The 20,223-nt window shown below is 47.1% G+C and overlaps 1 protein-coding gene across 1 annotated transcript in view; it reads right to left on the bottom strand.

The window, feature by feature from the left end:
• Positions 1 to 1,610: 1,610 nt before the first annotated feature.
• TMTC1 (transmembrane O-mannosyltransferase targeting cadherins 1) overlaps positions 1,611 to 20,223 on the bottom strand; it is a 147,356-nt gene continuing 128,743 nt past the window's right edge. The window contains exons 13-20 of the mRNA XM_075504034.1: positions 19,090 to 19,198; positions 13,781 to 13,883; positions 10,599 to 10,734; positions 9,646 to 9,790; positions 9,380 to 9,517; positions 8,867 to 8,989; positions 7,699 to 7,776; positions 1,611 to 6,950 (exon numbers count right to left, since the gene is read on the bottom strand). Of these exons, the coding sequence (XP_075360149.1) occupies positions 6,810 to 6,950; positions 7,699 to 7,776; positions 8,867 to 8,989; positions 9,380 to 9,517; positions 9,646 to 9,790; positions 10,599 to 10,734; positions 13,781 to 13,883; positions 19,090 to 19,198 (973 nt within the window). The 3' untranslated portion in view covers positions 1,611 to 6,809. The remainder of the gene's footprint in view (positions 6,951 to 7,698; positions 7,777 to 8,866; positions 8,990 to 9,379; positions 9,518 to 9,645; positions 9,791 to 10,598; positions 10,735 to 13,780; positions 13,884 to 19,089; positions 19,199 to 20,223) is intronic.

The raw sequence follows: 20,223 nt of genomic DNA, 5'->3' as shown, positions 1-20,223 counted from the left end.
TGAGCAGCCTGCATGGGGAACAGCTCACTTGCCACCGCAGCCAAGGAGACGGCTGTGGTGAGCAGCACCTAGATGAAGAGGGCAAGAAAAGCTTCCAGTCCCAGCAGAACTACAGCAAGGGCAGCCCAAAATCACTCACCAGGGGCAAGCACACCAAACCCTGGCATGATTTGTGAAAACTGACTGGTTACATTCGCTTGTTTGGTACCTTAAAGAGCAGATAACACCAGTGCTCACTGCTGTAGCCCCCACACTGGGGCACATCTCCCCACAGCCCCCACACAGGACTCACCACATGGAGCAAGAAGGGGCACCAGCAGCAAGAGGAGCCCTGCTCCCACCACGGCCCAGGGAAAGCACCCAGCACTGGATCTGCTGCACACAGGCAAAACAACCCTCCTCCCAGCTAACAAGCCCCTTTCAGAGAAGAGGGGCCAATCAATTTTGGCAGGTGAGGCTGCAGGGCTGCAACTCAGGTGGGTTTGGAGGCTCTCCAGCCATGTCTCGCTGGGGACCGCTGGCTTCCTGGGCTCTCCTGTTTGTAGTTTGCTGCCTGCTCCCCTCGGGGACAGCGGCAGGATCTAACGTCCCCCCTCACCATTGCCACCAGCCCTGAGCTGCCTCAGCCCTTGCAGTTTGAAACAAATCTCATTGCTTTTGCAGAGGAGGGTTAGCACAGGCAAAGGCGAGTCCAGCCAAGTTCCTCACCTGCGGTCTCTCCTCGCCCAAGCCGGCGAGGGGCAGTGCCTTTATAAGGCACGGCGGTGTTTCTTCTTCCTTCCCAGAGGACACCAAGAAAGGTGTCTGAAACCTCCAGCAGCTTCTTGCCTGTGAAGCAATACATGGGGCTTATGGAGAGCCTTAAGTAGCTGCCATAAGGATGAAAATGATTTGACCTTTTTTGCAGGGAGAGCCGTTATCCACATACTGCAAGAGCAAGCTTCATTAAGAAACCCTACACTGTCGGGATCCAGAACTTCAGGGTGTACGGGCTGACTTCAAAGTGAGCATGCAATTCTCCTACATGCTACAGAGGGTTTTGCACACACCAAGATGGCAAAACCCACTATGGCTTGTGTTCAGGGCTTTCGGTTCTCTTTCAGGTCCATTTTCAATGGAGGTGTTTATCACCATCACGATCCCGAGTGAACCCGAGCCCTGGGAGCACGCAGGAGCATCTGGGAATGTCTGCCGGGAAGAAGGGAATTAGAACACAATTAGTTTCTTTTTAATTTCTGTTCTGTTTTTCTCTTTGCACTCTGAAGACTTAAGTTTGTTTGACACATTCCCGACATGTATAAAGCCTAACACGAAGAGCTTGTGTCAGTGTAACATGTCCAATCATCAAGACCGTGTAAGCACCAGCCCTCATCCTTTCTCATGCTCAGGCTCCAAAAAATGCCTGCTCCAATATTTTCATATGGCCAGACATGAGCTGCGTAGTTGCTCCTATGTGAGCAATCACTGGGACCCTTTGGGCAGTAAAATGTAAGTCAAGTGGAGTAAGAAACTTCGGCCCTTCCACCTCCAGAACTTGTTCGTGGTTGGTCCTAAGGAACAGACTGACCCCATAGCCAAGAGAACAAAACCAGACACGGCACTTACTTTTCTTAATTTTTATATAAAATAGACATTTACATACATTTTCTTTTGCAAAGACTTCGAGCATAACTCCTTTATGTGAAATCTAGCCATAAATCCCACAGTGAAAAAAGCAAAGACTGCAAATTCCTGTACCACTGACATACATCCAGCTGCTGCTAAGTGTGAATTTATTTTTAAAAGATTTCTAATCCACGGGCTGTTTTCTTGTTTTGTTTTGTTTTGTTTTTAAGATATGCACAACTGATTTAAAAAAAAATAGATACAGAAATAAGAACCATATGAACAACAGGCAATGCAAACAACTCCCGCATGAGAGGAACACGCAGCGTGACATCCACTTCAGGCAGAGATTTCTACAGTAATACAGTTGTAGAAGCCATAACTTTTACAGAGGATACCACTGGGGGTATTTTCCAGAAGAAAAATTTTTCAGCAAGTCAGTACAAACATGGCAATGAACTTTTGCACAAAGTTATCGAGATTACCTGAAGCAACTTTGCCACATTGAAACACTAGCGAATGCCAAGCGCTTTTTTTTTCTTTTTCTTTTTTTTTTTTTTTTGCTGCTGGGTTTAAATGTGCATGAAAGCAAAATGACGCATTTTGAAATTGCGGCAAGAGACTGAAGGTTGGGGAAAAAAAACCCTCTAAGAACTAATTTTTTCCAAGGATTGTGCATAATTGCATATATGAAAGATAGAAATTGAGCACTTGGTCAACTTAATCACATACAGATTGAGGAGACTTAAGCATATACCAACTGTTTCGAGTTGGAGGACAAGTGGGGCAAAAGATCATACAACTATATTCTAAATTGCCTAATTATTAAAATTAGAATGACAATTACCTTCTTTCACCGAGTATTGTACACCATATCTGGCCTGGTTTCTATAACTGTTGAGACGCTTTCATAGTTTTTAGATAATTTTAGGGCTGTCCAGCCTCTCCTGCAAGTTAGGCTCGCTATTTTGGATTTTTTTGACTTAGACTTCTTCCACCCATGTGCATGCATACACACACCTCCGTCCTCATCAAGATCTCTGGAATGAAGGCCATTTGCACTGCTGCATTCACTTACTGTTTGGCCAAAACAAGTTGCCTGCGCATTTGTAGGAAAATCTAGTCCAAAGAGTCTACGAGAGAGAGAAAATGCCCCCCTCTGCATCATTTATCCCAGGGGATGGAAAATGAATGGAAGCAAAGAATGCTGGACTTTAAATAAGCAATAAAATAAAACAAAATCCATCAGCTGAAAATATTATTCATGGGGAAAGGAAAAAGCAACACAATTATGATGTTTTTCATTTAGGATTAAAATGCACAGTGAGTACACGAGAGTCCTGTCTAACCAGCTTTCCGTTAATTCCCCCCTTTAATATTGGTGAGCACTGAGGTTTAGCCAATGCAACTTGCAGAGAGAGTGAACTCTCCCCCACCAGGTAGAGCTTCAGCCATTTATTAATTTGTAATCTCTGCTAACCATGCTGAGCACTGGAGTTGGCAGAAAACAAGGTATTTATAACTCATTATTTTAGAAGCTGTGCAATGCTAGAGGAAGAGGAGATTTCCTATGATTAATTAAGATAATATCCAGTTTATCACAAGGTAAGTCGCTCGATTTATCTTCCACAATAGCATTCCATTTTGGTGGAGGCAACCCATTTCATATCATACTCCATTGTTCTTCTTTGCCTGCAATAAACCTTTCACAAGATTAATGTCCTGAACAAACACAGCGTTTCAGCATGGATGCCAATGAGACAGGGAGTCAGCTCAAAACTTTACAAGAGTTTAACTGCTTTGGTGGCTCATGGCCTGAATCGTTCTCCAAATACGCTGCCAGTTTGCAGACCATCATCCTGCATAGATGGGGTATAAAGTGCTGGTTCAGGAAAGCAGGGTTCGTGACTGAGCCCTCCTCTTTCTGTAACTATCATAAACCCAGCTCCAAAATGCGGAGAGTCGGCCTTTCGGCATATAAACGTAATCCGGTTCAGCTGGGATTAAACTCCGTGGATATGTTACCTGCCTAATTCAGGCCAGTGGATGAACGTACGCCATGCCTTCCAACCAAACTGCCTCCCTCATCGGGAGGATGGTCTCATCTTTCTACGTTATTCTGCAAGTAAGACAGTGTTGCAAAAACGGTAATCCTTCTCCAGGACCTGGGAGGGGGGCACCCAAAGCTATATTATACTTTTACACATGCACTGGTTTTAGGAGGTCAAGATGACTTTGATCAGGTTCTAGGACAAGAATGAGACAATCATTTCTACCAGGTCTCTCAGGAAAGACAAACTAAGCTTTAAGCTGAAGTTAAAAACACAAAACCAAGTCATCCCCCTCACAAAGCATTGCTATAAAAAATACAACTTCTTTTATATTTGAAAAAATATGTTTCATTGGCCACAATTTAAAGCCACACTGCTGTGGGGCTTGTAGAATATATTGTATTTATTTAATATATCTTTATGAGACGAAGTTTATAGCTGATACACATTTTTAAATGAGACGTATCTCCCCCCACCCCTATCCCCCACCCTTCTGCTAGCTGTCAGAGCACTCTGCAGATGCCTCCTCCGCAGGGGGCTTTGCACGGCGCCGCTGTCGGGGGCTGCACAGCACCAAACACTGCTCTGCCAGCCCCCAAACTCGCTGCCACGCGGCGGTACCGCAGGCAGCCAGCCAGCCTGGGCACACGGGGCTTTGGTAAAGCTGCCCCGAAGGCAGGCTCGCCCTGGGGAGAGGCAGAGAGCTTCATGCTCCAGGTACCTCTAAACACCCCAGTAATGAACCATCTACAACTTTGCAATGCATGGTGGGGAACCGACTGCTCTCAGAGGCCATTTAAGCTTTGGTTTCCCCATCCCACGGGACTCTGCTGGTGTGACCCCATCTCCTCCCGGCCATCCTGGCAGCACCAGGTCTGTGCAAAGCTACTCCATGCATGGCATCCAGCGGAGCGCCTGCACTGGGGACCTGCAGAAACGTCACATCAGCAAGTCCATGGCCATAAAAATCGTGTGAAAAGACAAGGGTTGCTGACCCAGCCCCAGGACCTCAAACCTGCCCTTGGCCCTGGAAAGCGAAGTAGGCTGCTTGGGCTGGGGGGAGAAGGGAAAATTCACCAGCAAAAGACTTGCTTATTTTGGTCCCAGCTGCTCCCCTTGGGAAGATGGTTTGAAGGGAGAGAGCCCAGAAATGTGTGTCACCACCTTCTCCCCCCGCTGGTTTCTCCATCCCACCTCTGCCCAGCTGTAGGCACTGGCCAGTCTCCTTGGCAAGTGGGGACCAGTATCTCCCAAGTCCAGCCTCGTCTCGGTGGGCACACAGCCATGGCTGTAGCAGGTCCAGAAGCCCTGGCAGGGCAGACATCTGCACCAGTCTGGACTCCCTCTGAGCTCCAAATGCAGCTGGAGTCACGCTAATAATTTGTCAGTAATTTGACCACCAGTAGCGGCTAGACACCGAGCTTTTTGAATGAAGCCAGCGGATCCACCAGCACACGGCTGTCCCATCACACTGAGCAAATTTGGAGCTTGCTGAGGTGCCATGGCCAGCACCAACTAAACCTGGGCACCACGTGGGTCCCTGCCACACGGGCTTTTCCTGACAGATGTGTATCAAGGCATCGCACACCTAATCTGAACTGTCCTTTACTAATAATGCCAAACCCTGGGCTGCTCTTCTGCAGGGACTGGCCACAATCAAGCTCAAATATAACAACTTTTACGGCAGTTTCCTGCTGCAAGAGGAACAAACTGATGACCTACCCTGATGTCCAAACCCAAAGGTAGTGGCACCAAGCACAATCCCACTAACGCTCCTGTGAACTGGTACAAACCCTGGTGGAAGCAGCAGAAGTGCTGTTATTGCAGTGACGGTATGGTCCAATGGGCTCTGCAGCCATTTGCTTTAGAAACATCATTAGGGGAAGTTATTTAAGCACGCCTTGGTGGTAGTGCATTTTTCTAACTTCAGACAATACAAGTCAAAATGCCCAGCCATATGGCCAGCTGTGAAGGTTACTGCCCAATTCGTATGAAACAGAGAAAATATATTAATTATTTGATTATTATAAGTTAAATAAATAAAGCTCAAAAATAAAAGCCCCAATTCTGAAGAGAATTTGTTTTCCCACTTCAGTATTTAAAAATATAGATTTATGACTGACCAGCTATAGGTCACTTTCTGTATCTTTTGGGGGACGGGGTGAGAACACTTTGACAAAGTATTTTGTCAGTGTTATCACCATGATAAACGGGCTTTGTCCCTGCACACCCATAAAAAAGCCTCCTTGGTACCTTTCCAGGCTAGGAAATCTTCCCTAATCTCTCTGTGGCTTTACTTTACCTCCTCTATTGATCAGATCTGTTGTTTGGTTTTTTCTACTGGGGACTGGACAGGAGGACAAGTAATTCCAAAGCTTCCCATTGCCTTTAGATGCTTCCACTTTTTTCAGAGTAATAATTATTTGGCCTGGAGGGAGAGGGCAAAGGGTAAAGCCATATGATATTTGACAATACTGACATAATGAACCTGAATTACTACAAAATGACCATCTTATGAGTAAAACATTCAAGTGAGGTTTTCCCTCAAAGGATCATTTGTCCTACTTGTAGAATCATCCTTCTAGGGTGATATTCAGATACCGTTTTCCCTTTCTTTAGAATAATTTCCAAGTCACATTTAAAGCTGTAAAAGTGGCCACCATTTCCTCAGCATTAACCCCCTGAAACCTTTTTATGTGACCATTATGACCATCTTTCCTGGCTCAGAAGGACCTGGCAGCACTTGCAATGAAGCCCATCAGTGGTACTTTACATGGACGAGATGAGCCTGTGTTGAGTAACAGGAGGTGTTACTTCACCCCTGCTGCAATGGGTGAGTGCTTTGTCTCCATGGTTTCCCCAGTGATAACCAAGATATTGAAGGTATGTGTCCCACCCACACTCCCAGTGTGATTAAAATGGGTTCAGCCTAAACGTAAATCTTGATTAAAGGAAGGTTTTCGTTCATTCTCCAGCATGTCCCACAGGAGCTGAGTGTCTCCTGTAACTTTGGTCAGACGTAAGCATGCATTCAAAATTTGCCTTCCGTAATTCTGAGTCCTATCAAAGTTCCTTCAGCACCACTTCCAGCAATAGGCTTCCACCATACTCTTCTCCAAGGGGCATGAGTTTCTTTCCACTGGTGACTGAATGCTATGTTTGGTCTTTTTCCTGGACTTCCTGAAACCGTTTCTCCAAGCGATCCAGTTTGGCCAGGTTCTCCTTCAGCAACTTGCTGTTTGGAACCAGCTGTAAGGCTTTCTCATAGTAGCCACGGGCAGTGACGTAGCTCCCCTACAAAAAAAATGAGTGACAGATCTCATTCATATTCCCTGACATAGAAAGTTCATTCCTGGGGAATGGTGAAGACTGTAATACAAAGGAAAAAGAGTTTATAAAACTTGATATTGTCAGGTAATGGGAATACTTCTTCATTATGAAATGGATCACCAAGTGCCGTTAGCCTAAATTTGATCAAACACACATGGCAAGAAGTAGATTTACATTATTCCGTTATGTTGTACCAGAAGAGTTAATTTTACTCAGCGATAGGATAGCTTGAGGATATCACACAATGTGACTCCTTAAGACCCAAATCATAATGATATGCTAAAGTATTCAAAAAGATAAGCAAACACAGGACAGGCTGTCTATTTCCATAATTTCGTGCCAGTATTCTGCATTAGATATCTTTATTAAATTAATTAGGTAGAGAGGAATCTTAAAAGTCGACTCACGGTGACATTTTTCTAAGGCAGGTCAACAATTGAAGCAGGAAAACTTTAGAGATGGGCAAGTTGTTCCTTGCAGCCTGTCCTCCTACAAATATGGGATTTACATTACTGGATACATATTCCCAAGCAACCTGGTTGGGAAATTCCAGTTGGGGTGGACAGACTTTCCTCCTTTTTGGATAAAATACATTGGGGACACTCACTGTTCACGAACATGCAGCTCTTGGCAGTCTGAAACAAATTTATCTTTCTGTCCTCAGTAGTAGTCTCTGCAGTTGACAGCTTAAGGAAAAACAAAATTGTCATACCTTGATGTGCTCAATGCCTCCCATATTCATCCAGGCCTGCGCTTGGTCTGGGTTGAGCTCCACAGCCCGTTTATAGCTCTACATAAATATGAAACATTTTTAGGTTAAGAGTCTGAGTCTTCAAACAAAAGCAGCGCTGGAGGGGAAAGAGAAACTAAGTTTCCTCTCCCTCTGAATCCCTTTAAAATATAATTTCAAATTCTTCTCATATGCAATGCACAAGCTGAATTTCAGTTTCTTTACAGCAGAGGTGACATAACATACCACTTCACCGCTGAGCTCATCTCGCAGGTTTTCCCTGCCCATGGCACCGCACGAGGAGCCACACCAAGCCCTGCAACCCTCTCCTTTGCCACCCTGCACCACTGGGGTCTCCTACACATCAGGGTCATTTCCTCGGGCAGGTGCCTGCCACCCACAAGCCATGTGTGGGCTGCAACGCTCCTTATCTGCAAGGCTTTAATGTGGAGCTGGCAGCAGACTACGGTACAGCCATCTGCACGGAGGTTTCGCAAGGACCTGAGGGCAGTGCTATCCCTCCCCGCTGCTTCTGCCACTGTGCATGGGAGAAGAAGCAACAAGGACCTTCTGGACTCTGTCAAACAGCACCGTTTTTATGGTGTCACAGCAGGAAGGGATTCAAACCAGGATTAGACATCTCTAGGGATATCGAGAGTATTCAGAACTGTCCCAATAACAATTTTCTGTGCTATTATTTAACGCTAACGTAATTTCTGAGCGATCAAGCCTCCTGCTCCACAGGATAAGCCAATCTCTCAGCTATAAGGTAATGAGGTGAGATATAACAACATGGTGGGCTCTCACAGGTTTCAGCTGAGCCACCTGGAGCTGGCCATTGCCAGTGAGAGGGGCTGGATGGACCAAGGGTCTGGTCAGTGCAACAAGGCTAGGCTCCTCCATAGTCCCCCCATGACTCTGTACTTAACCTCTCAGTGCAGGGAGCTGTATTTCCACACAGGAATGAGGAAAAAACTTGCAACTAAGTCTGGCAAAGTTAGCTGCCCCATAGCTTTAGCTGTACCACTGGTGAACTGCTGAGCTCCCAAGGCGAACAGCCAGGGTGCATGCAACAGGGAGTATTACAGGCAATGAGCTAACTCTATCTTTTAACCTACAAAACTATCAGTAGGGCTTAGAGCAGTCATACCTCGAAAGCTTTGTCAAGGAGATTCTGTTCTCTTAGCTGGTTTCCTTTAGTGAAAAAGAGCTCTGATATGACTTTTGGATCCTTTGGTTTTAGCTGAAGAGCTTTTTCGATAGCTTCAAGTGCCTGTGAAAAAGCAAGAGGACATTGTGTTACTGTATTCTGCACCTTTCCACTTCTCATGCTTTCCTCACCACTAGGGCCTCCCAGCATAAGAGTCATCTTCCTCCTTCCCTTGTTTGCCCCACACTGTTAACACATGTGGAAATGAGTCTTTTAGATGCCTGTGGCTGATGGGCAGCGGGACTGACAGCAGCAGGAGCAGTAAGTGGCAAGAAAACCACACTGCTTAGCTTCAGTCCCAGTACCTAGATAAACAGAAGGTTTTAGTGAAAAAATAAATCTACTGGATGTGCGCTAAGGCATGTGACATGTCTCTGGAGAGACAGAATGTAAAATTCAACCTGAGCTCTGTGTGTGTACCCTTGGGACAAGGGTACCCCGTGGCCACAGTACCTTGGCATAGTGCTCCTGCTTGCTGTAGATGGCTGACAGAAGGCGGTAGCACTCCAGACACTCCACGTCCTCATTGAGTATATGGTTCGTCATCTTTTCGGCTTCCTTTGTCCGCCCCATCATTGCTAAAACCTGAGCCTACGGAGCCACATCATAAAGGGTTATGATCTTTAAAAGCTCAACCCTCCTTAATACATGATGCTGCACCCAGTAGCTGGTGCTCCACTTTCGTGGCCCTGCCCTGGCCGAGCTCGCCCCACACTCACCAGCGCCAGTCGGATCTCTTTGTTCGAAGGCTGCAGTGATGCCGCTTCTCTGTAAACCTGCAACGCTTCTTCATACCGCCCTGTGTTGTAATACAGAGCCCCCAGCGGGGACAGGATTTCGGCCTTCCGGGATACTTTCAGTGCCCTGGAATTTGGGAACAAGAGATGCTTCCAGGTGGTGTGGCGATCAAAGCAGAAGAGCGAGGTGTGGCGTGCGCTGGGATCGAGCAGTGAAGCTCTGCACTCTGCATGGCAGGCTCAACCCACCCCAGGGAGCACAAATTTAAGGTCCCAGAGAGAGATGAGTGTGCCCACAGCAGCAATCCCCCTGGCCACCTGAGAAGGGGAGAGGGCCACCTCCAGGGTGCATGCGAGCATGCAGCAGGGGTGGGGATGGCTGATAGTGGAAGAACCTGGGGAGTGTGAGCACAAATCTGGATGCCAAAATGGAGGCAAATCCCCCCCGCCCCGGTCCACCCTGCTGCACACTGGGAGTCAGAGCCTGCCTGGGGGCACATTGCTGGGAAGGGCTTGAGTTCCTGATGGTGCCAAGGTTTTGGTGCTGGACTGTGAGGCACTTGTGACCGTTACTGGTGCGGCACTCAAAGACGAGCTTCGAGCAGGGTGGGAGCCGTGCTAACAACCTCCTCATGCCACCGAGAAACCTCCAACTTTATTGTTAGACCGTCCCTCAGCCAAAAGCAGCAGTGTGTCCATCCTAGGGGCCTGGGAATGGTCCAGGGAAGTCAACTCTGCCTGAGTCCATGCTGCCTCTCCAAGCACTCCCGAAAAATAGCCAAATAAGCGAAGGTGAATCTGATTTCAAATGGATGGAGAAGGAAGAGAGGAAAAGCCAAATATGCACTGACAGATTCACATATCAGGGGCTCTTTAGCAGAGACAAGCTGTACAGGCGTGGAGGGAGACCTCTGTCTCCTATCCCAAATTCTTACCGCTTGTACCACGCTTCGGCCTCTTTGTTCTGCCCCAGGGAGCGGTGAAGCCTGCCCAGGTTCACCATGGCCACGTGGTGAGCGGGGCTCAGGTGGATGGCCTGCCTGTAGTGGGACACAGCTCGCTCAGGAGCCCCTGGAGAGGAGAACAACAGTTAAACTGGTGCCTCAGAAAAATCCTTTTGCAATTCAGCACGCGGTAATGCTCTGGGTTTTCTTTCATCCATTGCTCTATGCGTGGGAACCATTTTGAGAAAGAAATCCTGCCTCAGCCTTTCGAGACTAAGTGTAATGAAAATTGCTGCCCAAACTAAGATTTAGGCTCCAATATTCAGAGACGATCCTGAGAAATAGATTTTCTAGGGGTGGGTTTTTGCAAGTTGAGGGTACTGTCACCAGAAGAAGACTCCTGACTGAAAGCACCCCCCGATCATGCTGCGGAGGGATGCACCCCCCGTGCTAAGGACAGAGCCCACCCCAGAGCGGGGGCTGGGATGCATGTCCCACCTCCTGGGAGAGCATCCTTCCACCCTGGCATCTCCTCACTGGAGAGACGGGCAATGGAGAACAAGCCACCCAGTATTCCCCACAGCCCCACCAGAGCTGCAAATAGCTTCAGCTCTTTCCAAACAGAGACTATTCCCTCCACCTCTGTGGCGCTGGCCCTGCTCAGCCTCTGTGCATCGCTCAGCAGGACTGGGAGTAGCTGCCAGTGACCAGCTAATTCCCACCTCGGGGCAATAAATCCCAGACCAGAGGTGTCCAGGTGCCTATTTTGGAGCACGCAGGCACGGTCTCTGTGTTGCAGAGGAGCCGTTGGGTGGCACTGCTTCGCTGTGCGAAAATGTCTACCGGTGCGAGGTCCCGCAGTCCATGACATCACCCAGCACCACAACAAAATACAACACTGTGCAAAAAGAAAGGTGCCAGACCGCTAGCCCAAAAGCCTGAAGTTCTATTTCTAATAGTATATTTTTATTTAGCTAAATAACGGCTTTCCTCAAGAAGGATCTTGCAGTGCTTTCCTCAGGCAGGGCCTGCTGACTACCTACTAAATAAATTAATGGGGGACAGTATAAAGTTCTGGCATTTCAGCAATGCAAACATCGTCTTTTTAACCCCAGTGCTCGTTTAATTGGTTTGCACACTCTAGACCAGACAATCTCCTGATGAAAACCGATACTCACCGAGCTTTGTCCACCAACAAAGCTTTTGAGTATCGGCATTTTTTAAGCCAAATCGCTTCACAATGTATTTAATTCCCTTTCTAACTGGAAAGCAGAACTTGAAAACAGCCTGCGCGTGTTGGGGCACTGAACATATGCTGCCGTGGGAATTTTATTTTCGTAGCTTTTCAGATCCAGTTTGGTTTTCCTGAGACTAGCTATGCAACACAGAAGTAACATTGACACTTCTCGGCGTCTCCTTCGCAGGAGAGAGGAGGGACATCTGTAGGGAGATTTAGAAGCACTTAAGATTCATCCAAGGCCAAAGACCTATCTTTCAGGGTAGGACTTTTTTCAAAACATCCAGCAGCAGGCTCGATCTTCTCCCACTGCTGAGCAGGCAGACGTTTTCAAAAATGGTATCTACAAAACATCCTGGGAAGCAGCTGGGCACGCACCTCAGTCCGTAAGTCAGCCAGTGCCTCCCCTGCTCAACCCGCAGCAGTAATGCGCGTCCTTAAGGGAGAGGCATCGAGTGTCTGTGACCACTGCAGAGCTGCCTGGAGTTACGGCTCCCCAGAGCTGACACTTGCTGGAGGCTTGTTGCACAAAATCCTGCGAGTTAATTGGCGTGGTGCTTCACAGCGTCTCCCTGTGCCCGCCGGGGAAGAGCGCGGCCTGTGACGGGCTCGCTACCAGCCACTTCCTTCGCGCCTCGTCACGTCTCCAGGAGGGTTATTTACACATCACGCCTGAAGTATCAAAAGTCAGTGGGTTTTCTTCCTGTTGCTTGTGTGTAGGGAAGCGCAGGAGTAAACCAGGAAAAGTTAGTTTGGACTTTGGCCGAATACCCAAGTGCAAAAAATAGAAAGTGCGCTGCACTGTGTTTGAACCACAATTTTTGGCAGGAATAGGGCAGTTTATCTGGGTTGGCAAGCAAAGATGAGTACAACGTCAGAGTGAAACTACTGAGGAATTTTTATTATTTGCAAGCTTGAATTTTGCCAGGGCACATACTCAGAACCTCAACCTCCGTCGCTAATGCCATGATGCCTTTTTTGATTACGAATACTCGTTTTGGCTTTGTATTTATTTCACACTGGTACTACAGAAGAGCGATGGCTGAGCATCAGCTCAGAGGTAGGACAGCCAGCTGCAGACTGACGGACACCATTGTCCTTTCTTCCCAAGCACCACCGGAGCCAGGCACAGTGTGAAAGGGGCAGAATGGGTAGCAACCACACACTTTAAGCCTACAATATTTCAACACTGAGCCTCAGCTCTGTTCCAGAGGGACGGGAGTGAGACAGTAGTTTGGTTTCCACTAGTCGTTTGTCAAACTTGGCCTTGTTCGTAAAGCTGTCAATAAAAGGCAGCAATTGCAGTGGCATTTTTTTTGTTGTTGTTACGTGGATGCCAGGAAGTGCCTGCGTCCAGGGAAGTTGGATGGGAACCAGGAGCCCAGAAAAGAAAGGCTTTGGATGTCATTACGGGGCTCCTGAGAAATCAATTCACCCCACAGTATCTTAGTTTTTGTTTTCAGAGATGACTGTGGTTTAAAAGCCATGCTTGTTTTTATAGCGGTGGCACTCAACCTTTATAGTCAAAGAGCTGCTTTGTCACCAAGTAGAGCTGCAAGTGGTCCGAAGACCACAATGATCCACTTGTGTGTCTGGGATTTGGTTTGACCTGGCCATGCTTTCCTGGAGAAACGGCAGTATTGTCAGGGTGCTGCCCAGCTCAAATTGAAGAGGACAACTGCCTGTGCAAAGATGGTGAGAAACACTGAAGGAAACAGCCAGGCTGAATGCCACTGCCGCACAGTGCCTGCATTGATTACCAATTTCAGTACGCTGTACCATCTCAGCAGCGCGGGGATGCTGATTTCCAAGCTACAGTGGAGGCACATCTATTGCTTTGGAAGCTTTTGACACCCTTTTAGATGTGTACTGCTGAATAAAACAAATCAAAGCAAGTAAGGCAGAGAAGGAAAATCCCTTGTTCCTGCTCACTTACCAGTATCAACCAAGAAAACACCATAGTTGTTATGCAGATCGGAGCTCTCTGGACAATTCTCTATGCCAGCATTATAGACCTCCTCCGCTTCCTTAAGCCGTTCCTTAAAAGAGAAGGAGATTTTTTAGCTGCGGCAGAAAGGGTGTCAGCACCATTTGCCACATACCTGCATTTTGTGACAACTCCCTCGCCCCATGGGGAGCTCGGGGCGCCAGCCCACCCCGCCGTCTAGGAGGCCAAAATTTTACCCCATGGCATGGATACGATAGAGCTGCTGTCTGGTACCCCACAGCAATTCAGACAGCTTTCCCACATACATTTGCAATGGGAGCTACCTGTGAAACAAAAATAACAGCTGGAAAAGGTGGCTCCTGTGCAACGTCAGCGAGCCCCAGCTGGGCACGCACCCAGCCGGGAAACGCACAACGACAGGGGTCGTGTTGGTTCTGTTGAGAAATATCTGTCATCTGGGAGCTGATATATTTTAATTTATTTGTTTAATGAGCATCTCACTGGCTAACTTTTCCCCCCGGAGCTCTGCTGTTCATTCCCTAAGCAGCGGCGAAAATACAAGGAACAAAAGCTTGGTGTGTGTTTTGCTGGGGGGACGGGGAGGTCATGCAGGGGGATGAGGGAAGCTGGAGGAGGATGGGGGCAATGAAAGAGTGGGGAGAATCTGACAGATTCAGATTAAAACCAGGCATCGTCAATGTGTGAGATGTAGCTCACGGGGACTGATGGGACGTGCCACCATACTGATTCCCAGATGCGCTGAGCCCTTACATTTTGCATAGATTCCAAGGAGGTTTGTTGGTGCTGAGCATTTCTGGAAAATACAGATCTTTTCTTTGAAAACACTCTGCCTATGGAAAGCGTCCCACTGGCTGGGCTCTGTCTAGCCTGAGCTACGGGTAACCCAGTCCTGAAACAAAAATAAGGTGTCTCGTTTGGATCAAATAGCAACTTAATAAGGTGCCACTGCCTGCAAGCTCGCTAGCACGGGTTATCACGGTCTTCCTCCCACCCTAACCTCAGAGCTTTGCTGTTGGGTGTATTTATGAAAGGAAGCCGTAAACAGCAGAGACAAGCACAGTGCAGAGGGGTGTCAGGCAAGCCTCCAGCACCAAAGATGCTTTTTTCAATTCTTCCCCTTCCGTGGAGTGGCACAGCCCTACGGCGACAAACTCCACAGCCTCCTGACGATGCTCCCAAGCGAAATCAGCCATCTGGCTCTCCGCCGAGGAAATCCTGGAGCCACCAAGGCAGACCTCCGCTCGGGAGCTGAATCCACGTTGAAATAAGAGGTCGGTCCATTCCCAGCTATGGTCTCTCCTCAAGGCCTGCAAATCCCGGAGCCTACGGGGCTTTCTGTGGATTTAAAGGGTGTACCTGACAGCAGCTTTTGCTCTATAGCTGCTTAAATGCGTGGACTCCTTTCTCACCTCCTATTTCAGAACTGGAGAGCTGGAATTAATCGCATTGAAAGAGTATGACTTGATAAAAGCACACGGTTTGCCATGGTTAAGTGCTTTCACATTTACATGATAAAGGTCAGCCAGAAGAAAAGATAGTGTGTGATAAAACACAGAAACACATTTTTAAAAAGTGCTTAAGTTTGGACATTTTGGATATATTTATGTGAATTTGAATCATTATCCTGTAGGGTCAGGAAAGTGTAGCGATCGTCAGAATTGACTAAAATGAAGAGCAATTTTCTGAGAAAGCGCCTGTGTCACCAAGACATTAACAAGCATATTTTCAAAGATTTCTCTATTAGTTTCTTTTCCTCTGATTTTAATTTTCAGCCAAGGAATGTGGCTTTGTGTGCACGTATGTCAGTTTTCTTAATTTTGTTTACTGATCATAAACCCAATCTTTAAAGCAAGGAAGGGCTATGTTAAACTGGATTAGTAGTGTCCCACGTCAAAACACTCACACTCATTGATATTGAGCACTTTCAGCATTTTTATCATGGTTGCATTGCTTTTGTGGCACCTAACATCCTGACCCTGTGTGCCTCGGGCTCAGCGCAGAGTCTGGGATGATTTCTCTAACAAAGTGTTTGCATTAAGCACGGTCAGAGATTGGGAAGGGTGGGCCCAGCTTTTCGTGCCAGAGCTTTCTCCCTCACAGCCTCTCCTCTTCTAGGGAGAAATGCTGTAAGTTCATCAAGGCTTGATTCTCATTAACACTTAATAATGCCACTCCCAGACCTTCATGAAACATTCATCAAGCTCATAAAATTCAGAAGATTGGCTTAAAAAATGTATGAGATTTTTATGATATTAAAAAAATTACGCATGTGAGGAACTCTCAGCTGAACTCCAGGGTTTGCAAGTCTGTTTTTTTATGGCTTGGTTTTCAGTCTGGTTGCCCCTGAATAGGCTCTCCTCTGCAGCTAAGTGGGTTAAAAAGTTTCTTTTTCTTAGTGTAGGCTGATATTATTACACACACACACACACACAAATCACTTGAATCCAGAAACTAGGGCCTGAAAAGAGGCATCAAGTAGCACGAGATGGCTGATGAAACTGCAAGAGCTGGGAAGAAGATGCTGTTCAAGTGCATCCTGGGGGGGGAGTAAATCCTGGGGAAGCAATGCTACAGGAGTGGAGTGGAAACGGCAAACAAAAATGTTTGCTTTCTCATATTAGCAGCACTGCAGTGATCATGGAAAACCACAATACATTGCAACCGAATTACAATATCAAGCAGAAAAAGCAGTAAGAAGGGCAAGCATTTATAAAAGGCACAAGCAAGACCAACTGTTTTATACAATGTGGCGGGTTTTTTTTCCATGTGAGCTCTGGCTTCAGAGTCAACTATCAAGGAGAGAAAAGGGCAATTACATTGAGTTACAGGCTAATTCCCTGGCTCATGAGACACTCCTCGCAGTAGCATTTTTTACAGTTGTGGGAGGAAAGGACCCATAAGCCCCATTTTGGATTCATCGTCTTCAAGATAGGGGGGAACACGCTGCGTGGGACCGACCAAGGCAATCCTGGCACTATTTCACTGAGCCACATCCACCCGTTTCCCCCCTTCTTAGCTTTAGTGCAAAGGTGGAGGAGCAGCAGTTTGTCACGGGCACAGTCACCTCATGCGAGTTATTTTAATGTGCCGCTTATGGCACTTCACATCCCAGCAAGAGGGAACCAGTTTGTGCTCCCTTCCGCAAAGCTCCACAGCGACGCTGTCCATGCAGCCTACTGCACACTGCCTGGCATCACAGATACCCCTACAGCTGTGAGACAGACTCTGCGCCACAGGTAGACAGAAAAACAGGTTTGTAACTTTTGGCTATTTTGGACACTGTTGCTTGGACAAAGAGGAAAACCCAAAACTGAAAAATGGGGTCCCGTCATCATCCTTTGGGCTGAAAATGCCCAAACTTCTGCCCATACGCCTCCAGGAAGCGCACAGCGTTAAGGTGTGATTCTGCAGCCCACAGCCACGGCCAGCAGCACGTATTTGTAGGACAGCCCCTACTGCAGTCACTAGGATGGGTGTAGGAGGCAGGAGCTGCACAATCAGGTAGTCATCTGCTGTGGCTGAACATGAGAAGGTATTAAAAGCCTGCAGGAAATTGCTATTTTCTGAGGAAATTGTACTAACTATCTTTTTTCCTTACCACTACTCAAGTCACAAGAGGATGAACAATCTATATGTAAGAGTAGATGAATTATTGCTGGGCTTGCTAATGGCATTTGCTCTGGGCAGAAGGCCTCGGGACTCAATAATGGTTTTATTGCTCTGTTGACCTTACAATTGATGGTTCTAATTAATAATTACAATTAATATTAAAACCAGGTATTACTGCGGGGGACTCATTTCCTATACTTGCAGGAGACTCTTCGTTGACGGGCTTATTCAAAACACAGTTCCCATTCAATAAGGCTCTTCTTTCAATTCATACATTATATTTCTAGGTCCCTGCAGCTGATATTGATAATATTCAAATATTTGAAAGTCACTTAAAAGGGAAAATAAAATAGCACATCTTTCGGTAATCCACATATATCATAGGTGAGTTTTGCAGAGTGTCTACATCATTAAAGACGCCTAAACCATAACAAGACCTCTGCTTATTGTTTTGCTGAAATTTATCCACTTCCCTTACAGAGAGAAGATTTCACTAACCAGATTAATGGAAAACAGTGAAAGATGATACTCTTTTGCTTTGTCTGTATTTGCATTTGGCAACCTTTTAAGAAAGCTTTAGCACCCCATGCTATAGAACAGTTAGATCTGAAACTTGGGGGAGAAAAAAAGTCAGTTTTCAAAAGGTTTGCGGCGGTGTGCTGGAGCTGTGCAGTTATGAGGATCTCATCACCCATCCCTGTAGCTCCAGACTGGGGCCACCGGTTGTGGATGCAGTCCATGGGACCAATGCCCGAAGCACAGCATCCCTCATCTGCTGCTGCAGGCATGGACAAAAGCAGGGCTTGGTGGTCTTGATTTTGGGCACCCACGCTTCGTGGCTTCTTCTGAACTCAAGCGTTTTGTGCCTCAATTTCCCTTTCCCTCTATGGAGACAATATTTCACCTCACAGGGACCTTGTAGAAATAAATTACCTAACTACAGAGAGTAGGGAGAGCCCTGAGTAATGAGCAGGGGGAACAAACCCGAGAGGAAGTGAGTAATCCTGCCTCCAGAATGCAGCCTGGGCCATGCGCAGTAAATAAGGCCTGGGGGCACATATTGAACAATGAGGTTAAATAAAATATCAAACAGCTGCTCATTAGGAGCAACCTAAAGCTAGCTAGCCTTCCCACCCCCTGTATGTGATCATCGACCACGGTAATTAAGGGCTGTATTCCAATGTGTGCATGCAAGGGGCAGAATTCGGGCTGCAGGGGCCACCTGGTTTCTGACATTTCCTAGATTTGGAGTGATTTATTATGAAATCTCAAGGTTATCTACGTAGGCGTGTGTGTCTGAGGGGGAAGCGCTCGCCTATTCTGCTGTCACAACATTCAAGGTGCGATGGATTAAGACTTCGCCATAGACGTGGGGAGCTGCAGAGAGGGTATTTACTCACGACTTCAACAGTGATTTAATTCAGAGCCACATTATGTGGGTGTAATTACTCACTGCGAATGAATTGCCTCCAATCCTGAAAAAGTCATCTCTAAAGCAGCCTGAGAGCTCTCCGCAGACAGCCGCGGACCCACGCCTGCCACCGCATGTGTGCAAGGCGAGGGTGCTCCATTGGGACGCGCAGGAGGTGTTGCGGCTGCGGCAGCAGTGCATACACACGCACAGAAGGCACGAGAGCTGGCACGAGAGCTTGCGCGATGCCCGTTACCTGTTCGGCTAGCAGCGAGGCCAGGCTTGAGTAAGCATCTGCGAACTCTGGGCCGTACTTAATGGAGTCTCGCAGTAAGATTACAGCTTCCTCCTTCTTCCCTTGGGACCTGCAGGACAGGGAAGGAGGGGAAAAAAAGAAAGAAACGTTCCTGTAAACACATGTTTAGGTCATCCCACTGATAAACTACTTTAAAGAGACGTGAAAGTCCCCGGCTTGACCTTTTCAACAAAGACTAAATGATTCACTTGTGCCTCCTCTCCACCGTGTGCGTTCCCAGCATCTCCTCGGCCCGTCGCTGTTTCCATATGTTATTCTCAGGAGCTGGGAGGACATAGGCTTTAATGAATCGGCCGTTTGGTCTGCTATTCTGGTGACTGTCATACTGAGCACTGTGCAATGATCCCAGTGAAGACAAAACACCCCCAAAACAGTGCATTCCTCAACCCCACACACTGAAGAGCAAAAAGTATTTAATTTGGCTGTCAGGCAAGCAGTACAGGCTACATGTTCTGTCTGTTGAGTCATAACCACTAGATTTTGTCAACTTCTCCATTCCTACTGTACATCTTCTCTCAATATTTCTCTTTATGGCAAACACACCAAATTCTGCCCCATTCATCCCATCAGGAGTTAAAGATACATGAAGAGCAAGATAGCAAAAGCATCCCCAGGCATGAAGTACTGCACAAGATCCTCCTAGCAATGTCCTTGGGAAGTCGCATGCCCTGTGGAAGGGATGCTGTCAGGGTAACACCGGCTTTGCAGTCAGCTTCTGGAGGTCTGGCTCCAGTCATGTCACTGAGGCATGACTGACCTGGGAACAGGACGTTTGCTCTCACCAACCTGCTCTCACATCAGTAGGCTGGAGACACCAAAACATTTACATTTCCTTAACACCCCCCCCCCCCCCCCCGGAGTCTTTGCATGTTCCTAGACAATGAGTGCTGTTATAGATTCATTTATGACTTAGTTAAATTAATACTTTGAAATTAAAAGATTGCTAAGTTAAATCTGCCTGCGATCTCTAAATAATTCCTTAGCAAGTCGATCCTTAGGCTAGAGGAGTCTGTTCTTCACAACCTGAGGATTACAAAGAGAGATAATTGAGAGATGGCTATGCTCATGAGCTAG

This window comes from Mycteria americana, chromosome 1 (assembly GCF_035582795.1).
Source record: "Mycteria americana isolate JAX WOST 10 ecotype Jacksonville Zoo and Gardens chromosome 1, USCA_MyAme_1.0, whole genome shotgun sequence".
In the NCBI taxonomy this organism is placed as follows: domain Eukaryota; kingdom Metazoa; phylum Chordata; class Aves; order Ciconiiformes; family Ciconiidae; genus Mycteria; species Mycteria americana.
The sequence above is the reverse complement of the archived record's forward strand: the minus strand, read 5'-3'. Positions and strand labels throughout refer to the sequence as shown.